Source organism: Falco peregrinus, chromosome 3 (genome assembly GCF_023634155.1).
Source record: "Falco peregrinus isolate bFalPer1 chromosome 3, bFalPer1.pri, whole genome shotgun sequence".
Taxonomy (NCBI): domain Eukaryota; kingdom Metazoa; phylum Chordata; class Aves; order Falconiformes; family Falconidae; genus Falco; species Falco peregrinus.
In genome coordinates, this window is record NC_073723.1 from 1,039,596 (window position 1) to 1,064,516 (window position 24,921).

The 24,921-nt window shown below is 43.9% G+C and overlaps 1 protein-coding gene across 4 annotated transcripts; it reads right to left on the bottom strand.

Annotated features, from left to right (window-relative positions):
- Positions 1-908: 908 nt before the first annotated feature.
- LOC129784177 (heat shock factor protein 5-like) lies at positions 909-24,499 on the bottom strand. 4 transcript variants are annotated; one of them, XM_055800359.1, is made up of 6 exons: positions 23,624-23,943; positions 20,284-20,381; positions 14,753-15,270; positions 9,880-10,039; positions 3,794-3,971; positions 909-3,043 (listed from the first exon to the last, which is right to left on the bottom strand). In XM_055800359.1, the coding sequence occupies exons 3-6, from the start codon at positions 15,008-15,010 to the stop codon at positions 3,028-3,030; spliced, it is 612 nt and encodes a 203-aa protein (XP_055656334.1). In that variant the 5' UTR covers positions 15,011-15,270; positions 20,284-20,381; positions 23,624-23,943; the 3' UTR covers positions 909-3,027. The 4 variants fall into 4 exon arrangements, with proteins under 4 accessions (XP_055656334.1, XP_055656335.1, XP_055656336.1 ...); XM_055800360.1 differs by having other exon boundaries at positions 20,225-20,381; XM_055800361.1 differs by lacking the exon at positions 20,284-20,381.
- Positions 24,500-24,921: the final 422 nt, after the last annotated feature.

Consider the following 24,921-nt stretch of genomic DNA (forward strand, 5'->3'; position numbering starts at 1 on the left):
TTTTGCCTCAATATTGCCTCCACAATATTTTATTTTTCCTCAGTATTTTCAGATGACTCCTAATACAGTTTCACATATGAAGCACTTTACTCACTTGCGTAGATCATTCGAAACAAAAAAACCCCACCCACCCACCATGAATAGTGTATCTACGTATTTTGCCACAATGCAGGTATGGTTTTCAATTATAATTTCCAATTCAGTACCAGGGTTAGTTTAAATAATTTAATTCTTCTTCTAAATGCTTTACCAAAACACGTAACAAATTCTCCCTCTATGAATGCTCTGCCAGCGCATGCTATAAGCTTGGCAACTTGATCGCTTGCTCAAAGTGATGATATATTGAGCTGCTTTTGCTTCACAAAAGTATTTTGCTGAGTTGTCAACCCATGTTTCGGTCTTAATATTTTAACTTTTCTCACTTGTCCGACCAAAGAATCATATTTATCTTTATGTTGAGTTTCGTAGTGTTGACGCAAATTGTATTCCTTGAACGCAGACACTGAATTCTGGCATATCAGACAAACAGCTCGCTCTTTGTACTCCCTGAAAAAATAATCAGAAGTCCACTTGTCTTGGAACACCCCGCACTCGGAGTCCATTTTTCTTTTTTTTTTGACATGATGGTGCGCGCGCTTCCCACTGGTGCTGGCTTGCTCGTCCTGCCCGGGAGCTGGAGAGAGGGAGAGATGGGGGAGCCGCCCCCCTCCTCAGCCCGGCCGCGCAGTCCGGACAGGGTGGCCAGAAGGGACTGAAGGGACTTTGCCGCGCCGGGGCTCTGGCGACTCGCCCGAGTTGGCTGGGCCTCGCAAGTGCAGAGGCTGCCGGCTGAGCTTGCCCGGCAGAGGAGATGCCCGCGCCTCTTGCCCGCCGCGCACCGCAGAGGAGGAGGAGGAGGAGGGGGAGGAGGAGGAGGAGGAGGAGGGGGGGGGAAAGGAAAAAGCTCCTTTCTTGAAACTGGAATGGCAGAAGGTGCCATCGTGTTTTAACATATGTGGACAAAATTATTCTTTAGAGAGCCTCAGTTTACTTTTAATGACTCAAGAACCCAAAGCCAGAGTATGCGGTGCATTTGTAGTTTATCAGTTGAGTTTTTACTCCCAGATTCGTTTGGAGCACAAGGCTAAAGTGCATCTGATACCATCAGTACATGCCATTTAGCCCACAGCAATCATCCAGAAAGCATCAAGTAACCTCTCTTATTTTCTGGCTGTAAAAGTGCTCATCCACAACGCAAAGCCAAACAGCTTAGCCTGAAACAAGAAAAAGCCGAGAGAGGGTTTACACAGCTGTCACCTAAAGGTTCCCAGCTGAGAGGCACGTCTACAGGTGCTTTCGTTTCTCAAGTCTCAACTAAACTCCTGGCTCACTCTGGCGTGATCTGAAGAGCCCGAGACTGAGCGCTCAGCCATGGTGCTGGAGCAACGCCCGCTGGTTTCCCGCTGCTGCCCCGACAGCCACTGCAGCATGAACAAGGCAAGGTGATGCTGAGCGTCTGTGAGGAGCTCTCTCGCTAACATAGTCCCAAGGTCTTCTCAAGGTGGCTGTGCAGACAGAGAGTAATAACGAGGAGCGGCTGGCATACAGTGCCCGTCTGCCTCTGCAGTCAGCTGAATAGTTAATTGCATCCTTGGCGTTGTTTTACACAATTCACTGTTGTGCCTGGAGGCTCCTGCATCTCTGCTGTACATCTCCACTGAGGACCCAGAGATGGAGACCTGAACTTCTGCTTTGCCTAACAGCTAAATTACACTTTGTATAGAAAACTGATCACGTGGTACCTTTGGTGGCAAGTTGTATAGATCTGTGACCCAATGAATTCAGAGTTGCTCTCCCAAAGCTCTGAAGTCTACCAGCCTTACGGTTACAGAGTCCCTACAGGGATGCACACACTCCAGCTGGGTTCTGCGCTCTCTCCTGAACTATGAGCAAGGAGGAGGAGGAACTGAGCGTAGGGCTTCTCATCTCTTCCCCTTTCATGCAGCACAAGGCACTCCAGAAGCAGCCACGGCCTCATCGAGCCTCCTGGCCAAAAGACTTCGATCTTGAGGGCAAAGGCTGAAGAGTGCATGAAAGTGAGAGAGACACAGGGGCAAGCACTTGTCCCACCTTGCAACATCACTTGTTGGCATCTTCTCATCTGATCCCAGGCTGCAAAGGGTCGCAGCTCCACTTGTGAATTACTGGGTACCCTTACAGCGGTATTATCAAGTAAGGAACAACGTTAGAGTAGCAAAAAGACACGGCTCTGCCCTCGGCTGGGGAGGCACACTGGGACAGCCTCCAGCGCCAGACCATTTTTAGCAAAAGCAATCACAAATACAGTTAACTTCTTAGCTGACTTGTCTACAAAGAGGGAAAGGCTCCATACGATAAGCAGCACCCATTATTACTCTGCTGCAGAATTTAGTTCTTCCAGAAGTAATACACTCTGTTTTGCCAGCATCTAACAGCAAACCATATAACACGAAGATGCAGAGTTAAGGTACCTGTAAATGCACTGGTTTTGTTTCCCGGCTTTTGTGCTTCCCAGGGCTGTCCTTTGTTGTGCAGCTCTGATATTTTCCAATTTTTTTATATTTGGATATAGTAATCGCTAACACAGAGTCTAAGGCTAGCAATCATAACATCTATTTACAACACGCACACTGGCTGTGTGCACCTATTCCACCAGCCTCCCGTTTGCTTCAAACATGTCAGTCTCCCTGAGGACACGTTCAATGAGAAACCACCCCCCACCCTGCAAAGCCCTGCTTTACTTGCTGCCGAGCCTCCTGCATCCCCCTGGGCAGATTACTTTTGGAAGGCTGACCAGGGAATATTTACCAGCTATGGAATCAACAAAGTTCAGCCACATGCCAACATTTCATGCTGTTACCTAAACGGTGTCAGAACTCTCAGAACTCCATCAAAACAGAACTGGTTTGCACTTTGGTATTAAAAGTTATGTCCAGGCCTGAACACCTCGTTGAGGGCTGGGCCACACAGCAGGCTCCTCTGGGCAAAGATTTCTTTTCTAAGCAGCCATTACGCAAGTACCAATCTGTGAAAAAAATCTGAAACTCAAAGAGAGAGAACCTTGATTTGACATAGTGCTCTTGCTGCATGTTCCGTAGAAGGGAGGTCACCCACATCTTTAGATCTAATGGAAAGTAGGAAAGAAGCACCAAGTGCAAGGTTCTGCATGTGGGCTGGGGCAACACCAGGCTGGGCAGAGAACGGATGGAGAGCAGCCCTGAGGAGAAGGACTGTGGGGTGTTGGTGGATGAGAAGCTCAACTTGGCCCAGCAACGTGTGCTTGCAGCCCGGGAAGCCCAGGGCCGGGGCGGGTGGAAACTGGGCTGTAAATCCTGGGCCAGAGTTATTTCCTGCAGCTTAAGAAAACTGCGTGGGTCTGGTGATGTCTGGTCGCTGTTTTTAAACCCACACCCCCCCCCAGTCGGTATTTCTAATAACAAAGGGTTAAAAGCCAGCAGGCAGTCCCCGCGGTGGCGCGCAGGCAGCAGGCAGGCAGGTGCCAGCGGAGCCCAGAGCCCCCAGCAGCATCAAGGGCAGCACCCACCGCCGCAGGCAGCGCGGCCAAGCAGAGCGGAGTGTCCGCAGCAGCGCAAGCCCCGCGCACCGCCCCCCTCGCTGCCGCAGCCGCCCCGCAGGAACTGGGACAGGGTGCAAAGGAAGAGCGGCCGCCGGCCTGGGAACTGCTCCGCCGGGCAGCGGCCGCTGGGTGATACACGTGTCAGCGAGAACCGCTGGAACAGGAAGCAGCTGTTTCTTCCAGCTGTGACACGCTCACCCCTGGTCATCGAGAACACGGAGAGAACACCGATGCGACACCCGTTGCCGTGCCAAAGCTCCATTTCTTGCAACATCGCTACACGTCTGACAAGGGAAGCCAGCTGGCAGCTGCTGCACATCTGTCACCGCCAGAAAGCACCCCCGCTTCCAAGGGGCGTCCACCAGCAGACGGAGATCTAGGAAGAAAAGGGAACGCTGAGTACACAGCAGGGCTCGGGTATGTTTCCCTCGGCAGCGTACAGAGCAACCGCATTTCTGTCGGGCACTACAAAATACGCTTCCAACGGCAGACTAGAACCTGATCACCTGAGGCCGACCCTGCCTGGGCAGGGGTACAACAGGGCACACACGGGAAACCACATCCCACCCTGCTCCCGGTAACAAGACTATCGGTAAAAACATCTTTATTACAGAAGGTGCTACTTATTTAAAATACCTTATTACAAAACATCTTATTACAAAAGTTATTTTTAAAAAAGTAGTATATTGTTACAAACCATCTTATTACAGAAGTTACTACTGGTTAAGAAAGATCTTATTACAGAAGCTGTAAGGAAAGGTTTCGCCTCAGTTCATCTTACTGCCCGGTGCTCCCTTAGCACATCCCGGCCACAGCTGGGAGCTACACAAGCCGAGGCGGTCCTGACAGCTTCTCTGCTCCCTTCTCGTGCGTTTTGCTCAGGGCTGGCTCGTATGAACACGCATGAAGCCATTACATGGATGGTTTAGGTGCTCTTCCACATGGATCTCCTGAACACAAGTAGAGGATGTGCCCCCTTTATCCTTCAAACAGTATTTTAACATGAACACAAATGTATAGCTATTAAAAACTTAAGATCTGCTATCAACATAAGTACAATCTTCCTCTAAAAGTTTAAAAAATATTTTCAAGACATAATTAGAACAGAGTACTAGAATAATAAATAACTTATCATTACAGATACCATTAGCATCAAAAGGAAATTATTAAACCAGAAGAATTCCCCAGGAACGTAAAAGATCAGCAGCTGTGACATACATACACTTGCTGGTGAAACAGAGAGCTGGTTCAGGAAGGAAGAAGGTTTCCTGGTTAATCACTTAGAAAATTAGCTCATCTTTCCTTTAGCTGCTCTCCTGAAATCTCAGACCCATTCAGACCCAGAATCTTGCGACTTTCCAATGCTTTTGTTTCATACACGATCCCCAGTAAAGGGCCACGGTACGACTGCAAGCAAAGACAGCGAGAGCACCAACCACCACCTATGCCGAGCATACTGTAGCTCCCAACAACGTTAAATAGATAAATAAATAAGTGAAACAGATTCCTAACAGAGCACTAAAACCCATCTGCTTCCCAGTAAGGATGTCTCAAGAAAGTGTTTAAGGGTTCCTGTAAAGTTCAGACTTTCCAAATCTAAAGAATACAAACAGCTAAGGAATTACTTCATATTAATTACTCTGACCACTCGGTGCTTTATAACTTGACAGGTAGAAAATGTAATGAAAGAGGCCTACTGAACAATACCCTACCAAGTTAAAAAGAAAGCAAAAAATAGAGTGGTGTGGGGCTGGTTTTTTTGCTGGTTTTTTGTTGTTTTGTTTGGGGCTTTTTTGTGTGTGGTCTTTGGTGTTTTGTTGGGGTTTGTTTTTTTTTTTTTTTTAAACACAGCTGAAATGATCCAAAGTGGCTGTTGTGGGCAAAGCTCCACAGCTGCTGGAGTCTGACAGGGGAATCCAGCTGGCAGCTGCTGCACATTTGTCACCCACTTCTCACTCTCTTATTTCATCCTCCAGAAAGCACCCCCGCTTCCGAGGTACATCCACCGGTAGACGGAGATCTAGGAAGAAAAGGGAACACTGAGTACGTATCAGTGCTTGGATATGTTTCCCTTGGCAGCATACAGAGCAATTGCATTTCTATCAGGTACTATAAAATATGCTTTCAATGTCAGACTATAACCTGATCACCTGAGGCCTACTGTTTAAAGAAACAGGAATTCTTCCAATTTTTCAAAAATTTAAATATAAAACCCCAAAGCAGATTATAAGAAAAGTGCTCCCATTCTTCAGTATGTATTATTTAGAAATGCCTTTGCCACCATGGATACCAAAAGCCAAACATTAATTACTATAAGCCCCTGGCAGTATCTACAGAAAGGCCTGACCTGCTTGTGCCATATCCCTTTGTTTACCCAGAAAAGGCACAACTGCCTCAAAGCACACCACAGCCAGCACCAGGATCCCAGAAAAAAACTCGTGGCGTCACAGAGAGGACAGACAAGAGGCTCCTTTTTTGACAGTTACCTCGATCCACAGCAACACAGAGATACTTCCCACGTATGGCCAGATCTTGCAGGTCAAGAAAGTGAACAAGTACCCCGATAAAGTCACAACAGCGCTACCACTGCAAACATCACCCACAAGAAATTTAACCTCTAAACAAACACATTCACATCTTCCAGCCTCTGTTCGTTCTCTGTACTACAAAGTTCCTGCCCAATAGGCACCACTTTTGCACTTTCTGACACCTGCCTCCTGCCAAAGCAGACTCTGTTGGGAACACATCTTGAAAACGCATAGGGATGGAGAAATGAGGGGGCTTGTAACAATGCACCTCTAAATTATGGCAAGTTAAGACACAGGGTATGACACCCACTCATCCCAAAGAGCAGACTGCCAGGACAGGCAATTTGAAATGCCTTCAATGAATATATAATGACGTCAAGGTAATGGCAACTGAGCTGGAGCAAGCAGCTGCCGCTCGGACTCCCGAGAGCAACTTCGCTTTGGGCTTCACACAGATGTTCAAGAGCTCAGGGCCAGGCCTGTCCCCACATTAACTCTTAACACCTTTGTAGGAAGAGATCTCACTGTGACCGGATAGGAAAACTAAATGAACATTAACAGTATTTTTGGCTGGAAGGTGCAGGAAACAGTTCAAGGGAACAGATGACAGCATGGGAGACCTTGCCTGAATGAAGATTTGCCCTTAGCAATTGCACCTAGAAATCTATTTACCTTGGAGGGAATGAGAGAGAACACACAGTGACACAACTGCAGCGGCATGGGAGTGGGTGGTAAATGTCTAGGGCACCTTGCAGCATAAAAAAGAAAAAAAGTCAGAGAAAGTCATCAGATTATTTGCAGGACTAGACGACTCACAGAAAATATATGGTCAGCCATCGAGAAAGAAAGATTTTTTGCTTGATGTCTCAGCATCAGCTTAAATGCTTCAATCCACAAGTAACAAATGCCCCCTGCTCCATTCTGAGATGCCTATTTCCAGAAAGACGGGCTGCAAACAAAAATTCCTCCCATCAGAATCTGGTCCTTCTCCCGTGCTCTTTTAGAAGAGGAAGCACAAGCCACAGATATTAGGTCCAGTACAGCTGTGCTCACTAGCTGAGTGTGCCTGTGGAGCACAATGCAGAGGAGATGGGGAAGGAGACTCAAAGTATTTACAGAGTTCCTCTCAATCCTTTGTGAAGTCCAAAAGGACTCCTGTTGCAAGTGTGTATGCTGCCAACAAAAGCGGACAGATTTATTTCAAAACTCCCATTTTAACAGACAAGCTCAGCTAGAAAGTAGTGGGAAAAGCAGATGCATCATCAGCACCTTCAAATCTATGTCCTAAGAGTGAGCTTGGGGCTGAAAAAAAGCAGTCCCTGAAAGGTGAACTATTCCTTGCACCTCCGTGTGATAAACACGGCAGGAGCTAGAGCACCATACCCATCGCCTCTCAAGAAAAAGAGTGGGAAGGGAACAGATGACACAGCCCGTAATCATTTGCAATGATGTATCTTAGCGCCGAGTTAAGTTCTGCACCCTTTGTAGCAGACTCTGGCTCCCGGGAGGACTCAGAAGTAGTTGAAGAGGAGGGTTCTTCACCCGCTGTGTAGTTAATCTGCATTAATGACATTAACTTACAAAAACCACAGTGGATGCTAAATGTTTGCACAGCTTCAAAAAGGGACTCTAAAAATCAACTGAAGGTTACTGAGGCCTTTTCTGCTTAATGGTACAGAAATGCCGAAGACACTGTTGGAGACAGGACAATGAACTAGAGACACCTTTCATCTAGATTCTGCTGGGCAGAATGTTCTTAAAACTGGTAAACTAGAATTTAGCTGAGAAGGCTGGTTAAATACATTGGTTTTCCATTTGAAGGAAGCAGATAACCCATCTCAGTGATTTATGGTGCTGCAGAGATGGGCTGGCAGCTACGGAGGGAAACCCTGGGGACGGTGTTTTAGGGAAAGGACGCTTGTCTTTTCTTGCTACAGAACAGCTGTGAAATGCAAAGAAGTCCAGTCCACTCTTTGGAGGGAAGCAATGCCCTCTCCACAAAGGCGGGTTTGATTCTTGGTGCGTTTTTACAGATTAACACCTCGGGTTGGGCTCAGAGCTGCTCCCAGTCACTGAAATGTACCACATTATATTGGCTCTCGCTGTGTGGTATCTAGAACTTGGTGTCACCACGTAACAAAGAAAAGTGATGTTAAAGAAAAGTGACATTAACATAGAAAAAAACAGCCTACTGAAATAGATGGAAGAAGAGCCTTTTTCACAGCAGGGTGCATGTATCAAACTGCAGGCTCAGAAAACTTGCAAAGGAGTGCCCAAAGGAAAACAGGAAAACAGAGAGGACTCCAACACACTCAGAGGGCAAGTTGCCAAGAAACACCTGGAAATCATCGTGATGCATTTTAGCACAGAGAGATTAAAAAAGAAGTTGTTTCCAGAGTCTCACAGAGGACAGGAGGTGCTGACAGACAAAGGTGTAGTCAGAGCAGCACAAGTCAGCTTGCACTTGAGCCTGCCTGCTTCAGGCTTACAGCTGACATGCAGCCGACAGGCTATGCCAGCTTGGAGGCTTCTATCATGCACCCAACTGACTTTGGGCTAGCTTGAGCCTGATCACGTTTGGCTCAGGTGTGCTGTCTATCTCTACCCTTAACACGCACACCAAGCCCCAAAGGTACAACAGTGGAATTGCAGACCTGGATGACCGTCACATTTCCCAGAGAGTAGACTATGCCAATCGTTGCTAATTAGCATTAGCATAACAGTGTTTCATCCCTGTGGAACAATCCCATGGGAATGCTTTCCAACATGTTCCTGTACATAACTTTACAACTGGCACGTTAAGCAAATGTTTTGCTTCAGATATGAAAGCTGAGAAGTTTGCTAGTTATCTGTGATACCAGGAAGTAATTGAACAAGAACTCTCGATTATGTGTTTTAAACAAAAGCTTGTCTTTTTTCAAGGTGGCATCCCACCTTTTTTCTCAGCTTCCTGACAGAAAGACTTTATTCCTTACTTAAATGTTTGAAACTGATGGGCATTATGAGCTGAACTATTAACTAGCATCATGATCTGGAATCTAGAAACCACCCTTTGAAGTGAGCAACAGCTCTTCAAACCCCACCATCGGCTCTTTGATGAACAGCTGTGAGGGAAACAGCTTCTTAGAGACTTGCAGGCTGAACCAAATTCCCCTCTAGAATGGATCCCAAGTACTTTTTGTGTCCTCTTACGTCTCTCTAATTCTGTGGACATTTAGGTTTTCCCTTCAGTTACTAGATTTGTGAAGTTTTTAGCCTCAGATACTCTGTGGCTTGTTTTTCTCATGTGCTTCAGGACACTACCAGACTGGTACAATGTGTTCAGTGATCTGAGACAAAGAGTTCAGACTTCTACACTAGCTTCATCAGTTTGGTGGGTTTTGCCCCTGGAACTTCCATAGTTACCTCATTACTCAGTGTTTCCTTCACAGCACTGTTGCCCTCCAGCGAACACGTCTATGGACTTAAATCTCAATATTGTGACATCCAGGTTTCTGGCACAACTCCCAGAACTTCAAGTTTTATTTACTTACATAATTTATACCCTTTCCCACATCAGAGTAATTAGCATACGTGTCTCTATTGAAGTGTGTTGATAAGTACACTAAGAGGTTGTACAAGTTTAGTATTTTAACTGAAGGAACAATGAGGTATCTACATGGCAGACAACAATTCTTCTACTCTCCCCTTTCTGTAATAGTTAGTTTCAGAGTAGCTGTCACCGTAATCTCTGAGAAAACGTAGAATCTTTCTTACCGAGAGAGTTGCCTGTGTCTGAACTGCGTCTTTTCCGGGAGAAAGATTTTACAGATGAATCTGTCTGTTCTACAGATTCGTTCACAGGCTCAGCTCCTGAAGTGAATTGTCTCTCTTCTGTCTCCGATGTCCTGGATTCACTTTTAACACTAGTATTCTCCTTAAAAAAACACAACACAACACCAAAAGAAATAAAACCAAAGATCACTCAATGTTATCTTATAATAAAACTAATATAAAACCAATAAAACAAAATAAAAGCTATTCTTCTCCACTCCAAAAGGGCATCTAACAGGTGGTGAACACTGCCTAGACAGTTGACATAGTAAGTGTTTTTAACTCAGAATTAAGGTTGCTAAATTGAAACAACCTCTTACAAAACATCATATTAAGCAAAATATGAGATCAGAAAACTAGAATACACAAAGTTAGGGTACATGTCCCCACAGTCTGAACTTTTCCCTCAGTTATTAAAATAGCTAGAAGAAATAAGCTAGAAGAAATATAGGTGCACTCATTCTTACCAGCACGTGTAATAATAACGACAGATCTAGCTCAACTTGACAGAGCTGTGTGATGCAGAACCACACGTGAACCACACATTTCTGGTTGGGAATCTCACCCCACCCCATCCAGTCGTTAAGACATTAAGTTACAACGTGTTGCTTGCTTTTTAGAGCCCTCTGCTGCTGCTCTACATGTATTTTGCAGGCAACCATTTGGCAAACTGGTACATTTCCATGAACATGTGGCAAAAACCTGTAGCTTAAAAAAAAAAAAAAAAAAAAGACCCGGACAACCAAGTTCTGTTTCATTTTCACTGAGGCAGTACAGGCCCAAAGTTAAGCACCTGGAATCTACCTTTAGACAGAAAAATTTTCACAGTATCACCTGTTCTAGAATAGTCATCTCTTCTGCAAATATCTTATGCATCAATAACCTAAAGATGAATGACTGCTCAGAGCCTGCAATGTTTCCTTCTATTAAGGGGAAAAAAAGCTTTTGAAAACCATTATGTGTGAGTTTACAGAAGACAAGAGGTCACACCTGGTAATAAGATAGTCTTTCCAAAAATCATGCTCACCACCTTGAGTCTGTCATTACTCAATGTTGAGTATATAACAGGCTATGTGTATACGTATCAATAGAAACACACATACATTGCTTGACAAAGTTGTATAATAACATTCAAAAAGGCCTGTGCAAATACAGTAATGGAGTACTCCAGGGAGAACTAGTTCCCTCCCACACACCTCCTGCACTTGCTGGATACCCATTTGACTCGGTTTTTCCTCTTTGAAATGTGCTGTCTGGATGTATTGCTTTAGTACTGTTAACAAGGCCACGTGAAAAACACGTGGCTAGCAGTGCCTTTTGTCTGATGTCTGAACCACAACTCCTTCCCAGGCACAAAAACAAAGAAGGCAGGCAGGCTGTAGGTCACTACCTTCACCAGCTAGAATCCAAGTCTCACGAGTGATGATGACTTCTCTATTCCTGGTGACATTTCCATAATAGCAAGTTCTAGAAAAATCAGTGAGCAGCCTTCATCAAGTAGTGAGAGAAGGGAAGATTTCTCAGGTAAGCATTCTAAACCGGATATTCCACCGGACAACTGCTCTAGAAACAATTCTGCAAACTTCATTATTTAAAAAGAAGAGACTAATGAAAAGCAATACCAGGCAGGGGATGTAGATACCAAATTGCAGTGTTTGATAAAGAAAAAACAAGTAACATGCATATTGGGATAACCATTATTAAGAAACTGTTACTAGCACACGTGGTGAAAGTAGTCTAGACACTCTAACTAGCAGTTCTGCAAAGGACCTGGGGATGCTGCAGTGCCCAGTAAGGCTAACGACACCTTGGGCTACACCGGGACGAGCGTGGCCAGCAAACTGAGGAAATTTCATTCCCCCTCACTGGTGAACCTGTACTTCCAATGCTGTGTCCAATTTTAACCCTTACAGCTGCGTGTGTGGAAACTGAAGAGCAGTCATACTGCACAGCACCCCTTTCAGATTTCTTCTTATCACTGTGTTTATAGAATCTTACACACCAACTCTTCAGTAATCTAATGTAATAGGTAATAATACCATTTTCATCCTAACAGCATCAGCCTAGCCCACACAAGTCTGGTTCCCAAGCTATCCCTTTTTTTTATTGTTCGGTCTTTTAAGCGAACATGTTTCTGACCATGGATTCACTGCACCTGTGGACAGACCCTCCACTCAGGTCTAATACTTCTGCAACTTCAGAGTCCAAAACATTGTTTGGCAGAGAATCAAGCAAAGCTACCAAAGCTGACAGACGTGAAAGTTTTGCCTTTTCACTTCAGTTACTGAAAAACGCCAAAACTGCTGCATCTCACTACTTACACGACTTACGAGACACTGACTGGACTATACCTATACCCAGCTGGAACCATGATGGGAAGCTGAGGTACTAAAATTAGCAACTCGCATGAACAGGGTTTGCTGGATTCACCTTCCCCAAAGAAAGCAAGCGTTTCAGCCTTCACATAGGTATGCTGCCAAGGAGACTGAACGAAATCAGAGGCAAATTCCTCTTGATCAAGCATTACAGAAATGTTCTATTTCCACTTTAAGAAGAAAATAAAACATTTCTTAGGAGTAGGAGTGGAATAAGAGGTGCCCATTGAAGGCCAAAGCCTCTAAAAGTCTAGGACAGAAATTCACTGAGGCTGAGAGGACAACGCTGGATCTGACCTGTTGAATGTACTAACTCTTTTCATGTAAAGAGCTGCTCTTTAATTTGCTGTCTTTTAGGAAATCGGGAAAACAGAATAAAGCAGGTTTCTACTAAACTGTTACTTCTACAAGGAAGACAGTTCAAGGCTCAGTGCTGGTCACAAGAGTAATTAAATGCTGGGAAATACTGTGAACGAAACAGAAAACAAAACAGTACCAGCTTGGTCAAAAGGTCCCGTATGCTAAAACCAACAGTTTCAAGGGCTGACTTCAGTCCACAGAGCAGAAACCCAAGATGAAGTACACAGCATCATCGCAAGTCTTCCGGCTGAAAGTAGCTGGAATGTGTAAGCAGGAATGCCCTGCTCTGTTTGCGCTCCTTGTTCTTGCTCTTCCCTACACATCAGGTTACAGTTGTTGTTTTGAGACTTGACGCTGGGCAAGACAAACCTTTGATCTGACCCAGCAGAGCTGTTCTGATGCTCTTGTATGAACAGTGGAGGAATTTGCTCCCCCTCTGCTTGTGTAGAGAGGAATAGAGCGGTCTTCTGTGCACGCCCACTATTCTGTCATAAGCTTGCTCTAAAACACATGGTACCAACAGCCACTGAAAGCCTGAGTGCTTCCAGATTCCGGGATGAGGAAGAAAACTGTGCTGGAGCCTGATGTGAGGAGTACAGGCACCGAAGCCTCCTCTGGAGAGTTCTGCACCTGCCATGACCCCAGGCTCTGGACAAGTAGAGTGTTAAAGTTAACCTTCCCTCTCCCGACTTTGGGAGGAGGAGACTAGTTGAAGAGTAGTTCTAACAGAAAGAGGGAATCTGTCAAACAAAACGCTGAACAGTCCCTGAATTGCTTTTCAATTGCTCAAAAAATGAGGCCAGTTATTTAACCTGTTACAGTCCAGGACCAACATCAGGATTCTCACAAATATACAAAACCTCCCTCCCAAACAACTACGTGGTTCGTGTGCTTAATTCCCCCAGTTCTTGACAAGGAAGTTCGGGTCACGGACTCCAAAGGCCTTCAACAAGGGACAACCTATCATTCTAAAAATGCAGTTCCAAAATTCTAAAACTGACAACATTTAAAGTGCGGTCAACACTTAATATAATGAGTGGGCACCAATTAAGGAGTGCTGCCAACTCTATGCACTAGCACAGGGATGTGCTCTTCCCTACACGGTACTGAGCAGAACGGTCTAGTCTAGGCTTGAGCTATGCAGAGGCTTGATCAGGATACACACCCCTTTCTAGAAAGATACCCAAGAGGAAGATACTAATCTTTATAACGCTGAAAGCAACAACGGGAGGTTTGCGCCAGCTGATGATTTCCGATCTAGAAACTTCAGTGAAGGCGTCAAGCTACCGACAGAACAATAAGACAGTAGCTTCAATGCACACACAAAAATGAGATTGAGTGCCTATATGCAAGGTAGGTCTCATGCAGCAGGAACAGATGCAGTCAATCTCCTGAGCTTACCTTGTTTTCAAAACAAAACAAAACAAAAAGCAGAGCACGCATTTGCTGCCTTAACAGAGTAACATCTAGAATGCCCCTCACCCCTCATGAGACTTACAATTTTACATACCGGGAAGACCAGGTACAGGTAGACCGAAGTACAATTACAACTTGTTGTACACCACAAAGTATAAACCAATGAAGATGCTTTATACCAGTCAAATGTCAATAAACTATACTTTCCACAGAAAACAGAACTTACAACTATTTATCAGAAACAATCTAACCGTTTATCTAAATTTAAGCAAAAATCTGCCTCCAGCAGCAATTCTCAAAATACTCTTCTTTGTTGGAGATTAAAGATGGTATGTTACAACCTAAAAAAGCATCCACTTCATCACCACGAATACACCTGCACTACGCATGTTTCCCATGCAAATGAGCACCCTAACTTGGCCAACAGGCTGACACATGTCATGCTCATTAACATGGGAAACATGGGATACTTTTTCATTCCGTCTTCTTTTTTATATCTTGTTTTACCAAGCAAACCCTTCACTGTACATTAAAAGCTTAATTAAAGAAGCCTTCAGTTCTTAAGCAGGCAAGAATATTGAAAAGCTACCGGTCCAGACCCTAGCATTACTATCAAATATAGTTAGCTCAAGAAAGATGTTGGTTTACCTCCCCTTACCCCTTACCTGCTCTGGACTGAACAATTCTTCCTGAAAAAACATGAGGGAGAACTCAGCTGGGCGGTGATCTGGTTCTTTGCTCCGTTTTTCATCTGCTTCCTGTGTGGTCAGAAGTTCTTGTAGTATTTTAGCAGCAGCAGCAGTTTCTATAGACAGAGTGGTATCGGCAGCACAAAGAATGTCAGAAGGCTGTAATGGAGACAAATTCAGTGCTCCATCTGCTTCCACCAGAAATGATGTGTCTGAAGTTACAGAGTGAGACATTCCAGCTGGCTTTCCTCAGTTGAAGGTGGTGCGTAACTATTAACAGGCGGTGCCTGATTTCCATTAAACTCCAGGATTGAATTCTGGCTCTCTACAGGTGCCACTCCCACCTTTTCAGCTTTGCATGATGAATGCACCTCAGCGGCAACCTGAAACGTGGCTTCAAGACTGACTTCTGCCTTCTTGTTTTCTTCAGATATATTACATAGCCAGTCAGACGGCATCAGTTCAGCTTCATAAGATGACTGCATTGGAGGATTCTGGAAAAAACAAAATACAGTGAACTTGTGTATCAAAAAATTACCATGACAGGATGTGTATTGATTCTGTTTATCCATTTATCCAAAAGCTTGAAAGATTGTCCGTTATTCTCAGTTTAATAGCAAGTTTAACCAGAAGAAAAAAGAAAAAAGCTACTGCTTTGTCTTGGTTTTCATTAACCACCTTGCCCTTGGCACGCTTCCTTTCTTCTATTCATGGTCTATCCTGGAGAGAAGGTTACTTAGTAGGAGCTGGTGTATGCCTGCAGATGCATTGTCTGCACACCCTTTGCACCGCAGGTGTTAAATATACCCAAGCATTCAAATCAGAGACTTCTGGTCTTAGTAGGACCTGTGGGGGTACACTAGAACCACCCTCTTCACGTGCCACATACGTAATAGAAAATGAGAGAGAAAATCCACCCGCCTTCAGTTCCTTCTAAAACTCAAGCATTCCTGTTGTTGTAGTATAAAAAAATCAGTATAAACCACATCATTTTTAAGCAAAAGAAAAAGGTCCACATGCTGTAAATGTGCATATGGACAACACAACTTGAGGAACTCACCGCTTCTTAACCAATAATACCATTTTCCTCCTCAAGTGATTGTCCATAGGCACATCTACACAAGGGGTGCCCCCCAGGAACGCCCCAGTCCCAGGATGAGTGGGAGTTCAAATACCGGTGAAAGCAAATACTGCAAAACTGCCCTGCCTGTCACAGCCTCACATCTGGACTCTCCAGTCATGACAATGTCCCACAGAGGCACAACCCAAAGTCTGCATCGATCTGCATAAAAACCCGACAGAATTTCAGGTCAGAAACACTTCTTGTAGAATCTACAGAGACTGCCTTTGCCATCACAGATCAGGTCTGAACACTACTAAAATTTTTCACTGTAATGACATCACAGGACGACAGGACACAATCAGCAATCCAGTGATGATTTTTTTAGTAGCATTCCTATATATCGAATAACCTTTAAAACAGAATGAAGACAATGAAAGAGTTTTTCCAAAGCAGCAAGTCCTACCGAAGTGAAATGATAGATGACATTTTAACAGCCAGTGTCTGTACTGCTACTTCTTCTGGAGGTGACTCAGTCAAAGGACACTAGAGGGGTCATTTCTTCTGACAAATACAAGTCATACAATGATGTTGAACAGAAACTCAGGTCTATTTAAAATACAGCCTTCTTTTGGAAGAGATCCAGTATGAAGGAGCAGTCCTTAGTGCCTGACTATCCTTAGACCTTTAAGCTGAGGTCATGGTTAATGAAAAGCTACTTCCAGAGACGAGTAAATTGGAGAACAGGAAGCTACAGGATCACCTACTAGGAAAGCCGTATCAGATCAAATGCCAGTGAAGGACTTGGTCTCTCCCTGATGGAGATACCACAAAGAGATGAGATCCCGTCTCCTGGGTGTGTGAAGGCAAGTCCTAGTGTGGATTCGTGTAGATGTGCCAGTTTGCAGATAGCCACAAACTGTGGAGGGTGGGGGAAACGGAGGGGGAAATAAAACCTGGAATTTGAGAAATTTAGGTTTAGTTAAGCAAAATCTTTTCATTAAAGGCTAAGCCACCTTTATGTTTTTATGAGATAGGTTCAAACATTATTCCTCTCATTTGATTTTTTTTCAGTTCTATTTTTTTAAAATGTTAATAAGGTGTTTCATTTCTGTTGCATTGCTTGTTTAGTGTCATAAGTAGTCAGGATTCTAAGTAAGATCTGGATTACCAAACCATCCAGGAATAAGATCATCCCTGCCAAAAACCAACCAACCAACCCACCCATACTGAAGCTTTTTCTGCCTCTTCTTAGGGGACCTCAGCTTGAAGCTGTTACAGCACATATTGTCCTCTTGGATGCACTACAGGATCTCGTGTGTATTTCCAACAGGAGAAAGGGGCCACGCAAAGGTACAATTTAAATCCTTTTAGTTCACCTGGAGAAGGATGGGGGGAGGCAGCAATGAAACAAGGAAAACTGATAAAAGATTGAGAAGTCAGGGCCTGAAAGACTAATAGCTTGCTGGTCATTCAAGCTCAAGAGGAAAAATGGTCTAACTTAGCAGAAGTGGTGAAAGAGAAGACGGGCATTTCACTTACAAGATTAGCGTAGCGTGTGCAGGAATTAAAGCACAACCACACCTTTTCAGGGACCGCTAGGACTACACAAATCTGGCTTGAGTGCTTGGGCAATCGGAATTAGTTCAGACTTGATTTCTTTTTGAAATAACATGGCTGATTATCATTCCTTATTACAAATAAAAGCAAACTACTTAGGACTGCTTTTAAGGTCAGAAAGTTCTTCTTTTTTCTTGCACGTTTATTACTTCCATTTCCCGTTACCTCTTGCTTCAGTTCCACAAGGAAATACCGACAGCTTAATAACCATGGTAATAGCAATAATCAAACAGCAGGGCTGCTATTAAAAAAAAAAACAAAACGAGGTGGGGGCAGGGAAAAAAAAAAAAAAATCGCTGAAATCCCATATGTAGCCTCAGTTCACATCTATGATAAAGCAGCGGGGAAGTATTGAGCTAATGGTTGTGAGCTGCCAGCACTGCTGTTGCAGAAGATAGCAGGAGGTCTCTCAAAAGACTCAGTCCTACCCAAGGATACTGATTCATCACACTAATCCAAACCCCACTTAAGAGAACCCAAATGAAAAAATGGGTAAGAAGTTGTACCTGAGCTCCCTGTTTTGTAACCAACCGTGATGAGAGTGTAATACAAACCTCTGAAACCCCGATTTCAGAAACCTGGTGAGATACACCATCATCAGCCACCATGTCTGGGTATAACCACCTATGTCCCCTTGCCATTCCACGCAGTAATTCTCTGTAGCTTTTCCTGGAGAGCAAACTGCAGCCAACCAACCAGTTAGTTACCGGCCTGGTCTGCCCATGTTCCAGTCAGGGTCACCTAACACTTTCAGCAGCTCAGGTGCGTACTGTACAAGCCCAGCAGCTGGCCCCCAAGACCCAGAAACTCCACCTGTCTTAATCTCTCCTAAACTTAAAAGTGATGCTCTCTGCAAGACCCAGTAAGAACAGCACAAGGTTTAGGCTTCCTTGTCCGAGAGTGCCTGCTTTTCCTTCTGAGACCACAAAGCACCGGCTGGATCCAACAGAAACGGGGCTGGTAACCAGCTTGCTGACTGCTAGTGTGCCGATACGGTTCGCTGTCTTCGGGACTGGTCCAGCAGTTTCGTATAGGCTTTGCCACTCCTACCTAGCAGCACACAGCGGGACCAAACAGCCTAAAACGCCCCGCAAACCACGCTTCAACAGCATCGCACTGAATTCCTGCAACTGGTAGAAGGTATTGAGTGGAACGATAGGAAATATACCATGCAATAGTTCTATTTTTTGTGAAGAACAATAAAAATGCTTAGTCAGCCAGGGCTGATGAATTTTACCGCTTTTGAGGATTTGTGCAAGTGGTTACTGATGGATGATCAATACACCAGCCGGGCAGGATGCTCAATACTGCAGCTTGCCACATCCCCCAGCAGAAGTTTGGGGAAGTATATGCCCCAGAACACACAAAAGGCAAACTGATTATTCCCCACAGCTCAGCAAGAACCGCAGGCAAACTGCTGTCTTCTGTACCACCTGCACAGCCTGTCACCACGTTCCAGGAGAAATGACCTAGGCTATGCTAAGACTCAGAAATCTCTAGAAGTCCCGTTGATCCACGCGGTACGATAGTTGTGTTACCCTGCTCAGAGACAGCCAGTTACTGACCTGGTGGAACTGATACAGGGCACTGCTCGCCTTTGGCCTTCTCACGCAGAGGATCGCCTTCCCGCAGTCTGCCCAGATGCTCGGCAGCTTTTTGCTGGGGGTTTCCAGGAAACAAAGCAACCACTAGCAAGTGGCCTAAAGCTCTTCTGACTCCACACACTGCCCATGGACTCGCTTCTCCAAACAACTGATTTTTACTAGACCCTTCGGACACTGTATATTATCCTTCAACCTAGCCACAACACCACCTCTGACACCTCCTTTGGAATGATTTACTATCCCATGGATCTCGGCCTTCCGAGATAAGCTATTTAATTGTGACTGCCCATCGCTCAGACGGATCCTCATGTCCTGGAGGAAAAAAGCAGCTCACAATGAAAGTGAGAGGACAAAGATGCACTGTGCGAAAAATAAATACTACAATATCGACGGCATGACTGGCTATTGGCTATTTATAGCCTTACACTAACGTGTTACCCTGGCCATAACCTGCCCATCTTGGATAAGCTTATATTTAAAAAAGTCACAAATAAAAGACAAAGGTTGATATTTGCAAGACAGGAAACTGGATGATCAAGCTTGGGTAGGTCAACCCTTTTTCAACATGCATAAGCATAACTTGCTTCGCTTGTCCTCTGTGAGGGGGAAAAAAGTATATGCGTTATGCTGTAATAGAAAAGGAAGCTCTTGCATTTTTACTTCAGATCTTCTGATATCTGATAAGCCAGGCCCTCCAAATAAGGCGCAGTTTCCACTAAAATTACATAAAGCATTTACAGGAAGTACTGGAGTTATCTTTAATAAGAGATCTCCGAGGTGGGGCCCATTCCACAAAGTCACCTTAGTTTTCCTCGTTCATCAAATCAAACTCAGGACTGCAGGAAGCTGTCCGGGACAAAGAAGTGGAGCTGCTTCTCAGTATTTTCATAATATTAAAGAATCTCTTTTTGTCCAGGCAAGAACATTCTTCAAATACAAATGCAGGCTCATTAACTAAAAGTGATTCTGGTGAAGTCAAGCAAAAACACTCCACTGATGAGGACACCCACTATGCTGCTACCCTGAAACCTAACCTGAATTACAAAACTACCCGTTTAACATTCAGTGGTTCTTTGAAATAAGTATTTGTAAACCACATCACTTTCACTTTATCAAGCAGATCAATTTTCAAATTTATATCCTTAATTTCACAAGTGTATAAACCTGCAGTTCATTCATACAGTCTCCTTCTCTTTCACCTCCTTTCAGTAGGCTACGCTCACCTGGAGAAAGCTGTCGTGGGTGCACGCTGAAGCAGCAGGACCAGCACAGCCAGTCAGAGGATCTGTGTGGGCTGCTGCTGAACAGCTCTGTGGTGTGGCTGCAAGAATTCAAACACAGCTATCAGACTGCCGGAACTTGTGTCTGGTGTGCAGTTCTATTGCTTACTTTGATTAAACATTTCAATAATCACACAGTAAACGACATTCCAGAAATTTATTGTTACCTCCCAAGTCATTTTAAGACCAATTTCTTAACCTTAAAAATATTTAAGATATGTATAGATATATTAAAAATATATATTGTAAAATTGGTAACACACACACATACATGCAGAAACCTCATAATCAGAGTCTTTTGTGTCTTAGTATCACCTCTCTGATTTGGCTGCTTGAGTTTCTTGTCACAATACACCACAGAAAGCGTATTCACATAGCTGAGCCTAGGTGTTCATACACACTTGTGACCATGTGAATTTTAAGACTTACAAAGAAAATGAATTATCTTAACCAAGAGTGTATCATTCCAAAGAATATCATGACTACTCCTAAACTACCACTCACCAGAAAGGTCTTCATAGGTAAATGAACCCTACAGCCACAGATGCATTCAAAAGGCGCGACTGGACTTGCACTGTCAGGTGGCACCAATAACTAATATTTCTCACATGGTCTCCATGACTGATTTTTCATTATTAGACACTCTCGGATAATAAAGCTTCAACGCATTTCTTTGACACGATTCTACTACTGTCAAAGGTTTTGCAGATAGTTGAAAGTAAACAGAACTAAATCTTTAAACTAATTATGGTCTAAGGCTAGTGGGGAAAAAAAGACTTAGATGAGCGTATTTTATGTTACTGACTTTTCAATAAGAATCATAATGAAAATCCAGGGAAATCTTTTTGTCACGGAAGTTAACAAACAAGTTTGAATACACACAAAAAGAAATCTTTTGACAAAGTTCTACTTTGATTTCATTTAATGGGACTTTAAAAGTGAAATGAAGAGAGTCAAGAATAAGATTGAACATACATTCTTTAGTTCTCTCACTTACTAAATACATATCTTAAGGTTAACTATCACTTTCCAAACAAACTAATCTTGCTGCTGTGCTTTCATGATGAAGGAAACCAGACTTTTTCATGTGGACATTTGAAGGAACACGCTTTCAGCATTCTGTATGTTATAATATATAGAAGAAAGGGTAGCGGAGAGATTAAGAGATACACAGGCACAGAAGTAAAACCGCTGAGACAGTCCTAGAGTGACAGTGAAAATTAAAAGATTTATCATACTCCAGTGAAACGTCACTTACACTCTCAGAAACGCTAATTAATTCACTGGAGGTTTCAAACGCCTCAGATTCCCTAAGTTTCTGTATTTTAGTTTTGATTACACCTTGCAAAATTTGGTATGTTTTCACTGCGTTCTCACACCCACCTCCCACCCCAGAAGGTTCTACCTGAGCAACATAGCCAAGTTATCCTTTAAACTTAAAGCAACGAGCGTCATCCAGTGAGAGAGATCTCCATATTCATGTATAAATCTACGCTGGTCTCCCTCAGCTCCCCTACAGGCAGTACTTCAAAACAGGCACTTCCAGGACACCAGTAATCTTACCCCAAGACAAACTCTAAACTGAGCTACGTGAAATCGCACCCGAGACGCCCCTTTCCTTCCCTTGACTACGGAAGAGGGCTGGGGCCTTAGCTGAGACAGAGACAACTACAATTCATCATGATGAGTTTCAGCCTATGCTCTGTAACCAATAGAAACGCAAAGCAGGGACCACCTCCCACCTCCCACCTTAATTAAGCAAGTATTCTGGATGAGGCTTGGAGCTACCTGGTCTAATAGAAGGTGTCCCTGCCCATGGCAGGGGGGTGGGAACTTGCTGATCTTTAAGGTCCCTTCCAACCCAAACCATTCTATGACTCTCAGGACACCTGCTCCTGGGAGAAGACTTGATAGTTAGCAGCTGGTAAGGCAGGCTCCACACTCTGGCCACCACAGAAATCTTTGCATAAGGAGCACAAGGCAAGGGGCACGTGGCAGAAGTTGCCTGTCTCTTAAACATTTAAGTGTGTCTACAAGAAATGCCCAGCTCCTCAGAACCCTTCCTTGACAAAAATGACGTTACGGAAACTGTTGATTATTGTCCGAAATGTTCTCAGCAGAGGTCTCAGAAGACATGCACAAAAGATGTAATGATTTCACTGTGTAGGATTTCTAAACAGGGATAGATAGCTGTCTTTGTGAAGGTGCGGCTGCCAAAGGAGGAGCAGGCAGAAGGAAAGAATAACAACTGAGCTTTAGTTTGTTCAAGGAAAGAGTCACTGTTCTGAATTTCAGAAGTTTTAGGGAAACTGAAAAAAAACACCACAAACCCACAACAAATACACCACCACTCCCCAGAAAATATCCTATCATGTGATTTTTCCCATTCAAGGTAAGGGCAAGGAAAAGAACAGTAATTTGCTTCAACTCCTCTTCTGAAGAATAAAAACACTTCAGTGAGACTGATTTACTTTGCAATTGAGTGATTAAGTGAGACTGACAATTGTGGCAGAAATAATTTAGAAAAAAGAAAGGAGCCAAGACTTTTGTACTTTCTAGTTTTCAGTGCATAAAAAAATACAACATAAAGAAGCTAAGCAAGAAAAAAAATTTAGATACAAAAATAGTATGAGCAGAATGAAATATTCTACACCAGGAGTCCTCAAACTACGGCCCACGGGCCGGATATGGCCCCCCAGGGTCCTCAATCCAGCCCCCCCTATTTACAGAACACCCACACCACCCCCACCCGCACCGGGGGTTGGAGGGGGAAACCAAGCAGACGCAGATGACTGCCGGCCATCTAATCTGCGCGCCGGCCCCCTGTTTATAAAGTTTGAGGACCCCTGTTCTGCACAATACTTTTGACTGATCTTTGAGTTTAAAACCTTAACCTGGAAAAACATGAGACCAAGGCCTAGGATACTACTTCTTAACAAGGTCTCAGTGCTTTAATATCATTGTCCAAGTTTTGCTTAATTAAAAAAACAAAAATGAAAGTTAGCCTCACACCGACTAGTATTGGACAAATATTCTTCTCCTCGCCCTTTCACCTCAACAGAAAGGCTATCCAGAAAATCACCAGGGGACACACAAAATCTGGAGGAAGGGCACGAATACCAAACAGAAACTCCTTTTGCTTTAGGTCCATCTTCCTTTTAGACTTGACACTTTCTAATTCTCACTTGAGATATACACATGGCGGAGTATTGTAGAAAAATATTTGAAAGTCTCACTTTAAAATCTATTTTTGAAAAGCAAATGCAGAAATTTTTTTTCATACCTGTTGGATAGCAGGCTTGTGAGTAGGGCACTGAAGATGCAGAGCTGCTGCAATTTGCAATGGATGCGGCAACGCTTTGAGTCCCTTGCTGAAGTGGCGGAAGAGAAGCCACAGGCTGGAGTGTGTACGTGGCTCCTGTTGGAAGTGTCTGGAGTACAGGAAAGGCAGCCCCTTTATCTGGAAAAGCTGGGGAAGCCCCTTGCCCTGGCAGCAACCCAAGTGGTCCCTGCTGGATCCAAGTGGAAGGGACTGGAGTCGGATCTAATCTTTGTGCTGGTGAAGTGCTAGGGGCTTGGCACGAGGTTGCCATGTAAGAGTAAGGAGGGAAAACACCTTGACCGTAAAGTTGATGAAACTGTCCTACAGTCAGCAGTCCTGCAGTGGGTACAAAATAAAGTGAAACAAGTGTTAAGGAAAGGAGTTTTCACAGGCAAAGAAAGGCAATAGGAGGAGCCAAGGCTCTACAACATGATTTGGGAAGACTACCTTTGCTCCAGCGTACTTAATCCAGAAAGGAGACTGTACTCTTAGACCCGAGCATGCACTAACTGCTGTGTGGCACACGAGTGAAGCGCCAACACAGAGGTGTCTGCGTAGCATTCAATCTCCTTAAACTGGCAGTAACGAGTTACCCATATTTAGAAATGTGCTATAAATCAAAATGTGTAGTAACTTACTAAACCAAACAAAAGCAATTTTGAAAGTACGGTGTGTTAAATCAGACAATACATTCTAAAAAAGGGACATCATAAAGCAAGATTTGACCAAACTCCACTACTGACAGCTCACAAACAGCTAAGGGAAGGGCAATGTCAAAATCCTCCAATGGACTTTGCAAGTACTTTATGACAAGTCATTTATTTGGTCAAGAAAAAAATTTCAAAGCCAATTTTTTCTCAGCTCAACTAGTTCAGTGCAGACTAAAATATCCCAGTCTTTGCCATTTTATTATTTCTTAGACAGTCCTTTTATTCTTCTCTATTATTTTATAGTTTCCTCTCTCAGACAGTTACTGTTTCATGAAATGGTATTTGCTTTTATACCATGACAGCTCAATTTCTGTTTTGGTGACTTTGTGGAAACACTGACAGTAACACCGCAAACGCCTGTGCTCATTGATTTCTGCAAGAACTACTGCATTTGTGACTCCCCTGCAGGATTGCATTTAGCCATGAGAATTACAAGTTTCAGGATGGTTCACGTCAATAGGGTTTATCTAGAAGCCAGGCTTTCTCAGACCTGTAGTTTCCAATTCTCACCCAAAAAGACTTTTTTTAAAAATAGCCTCACATTTACCT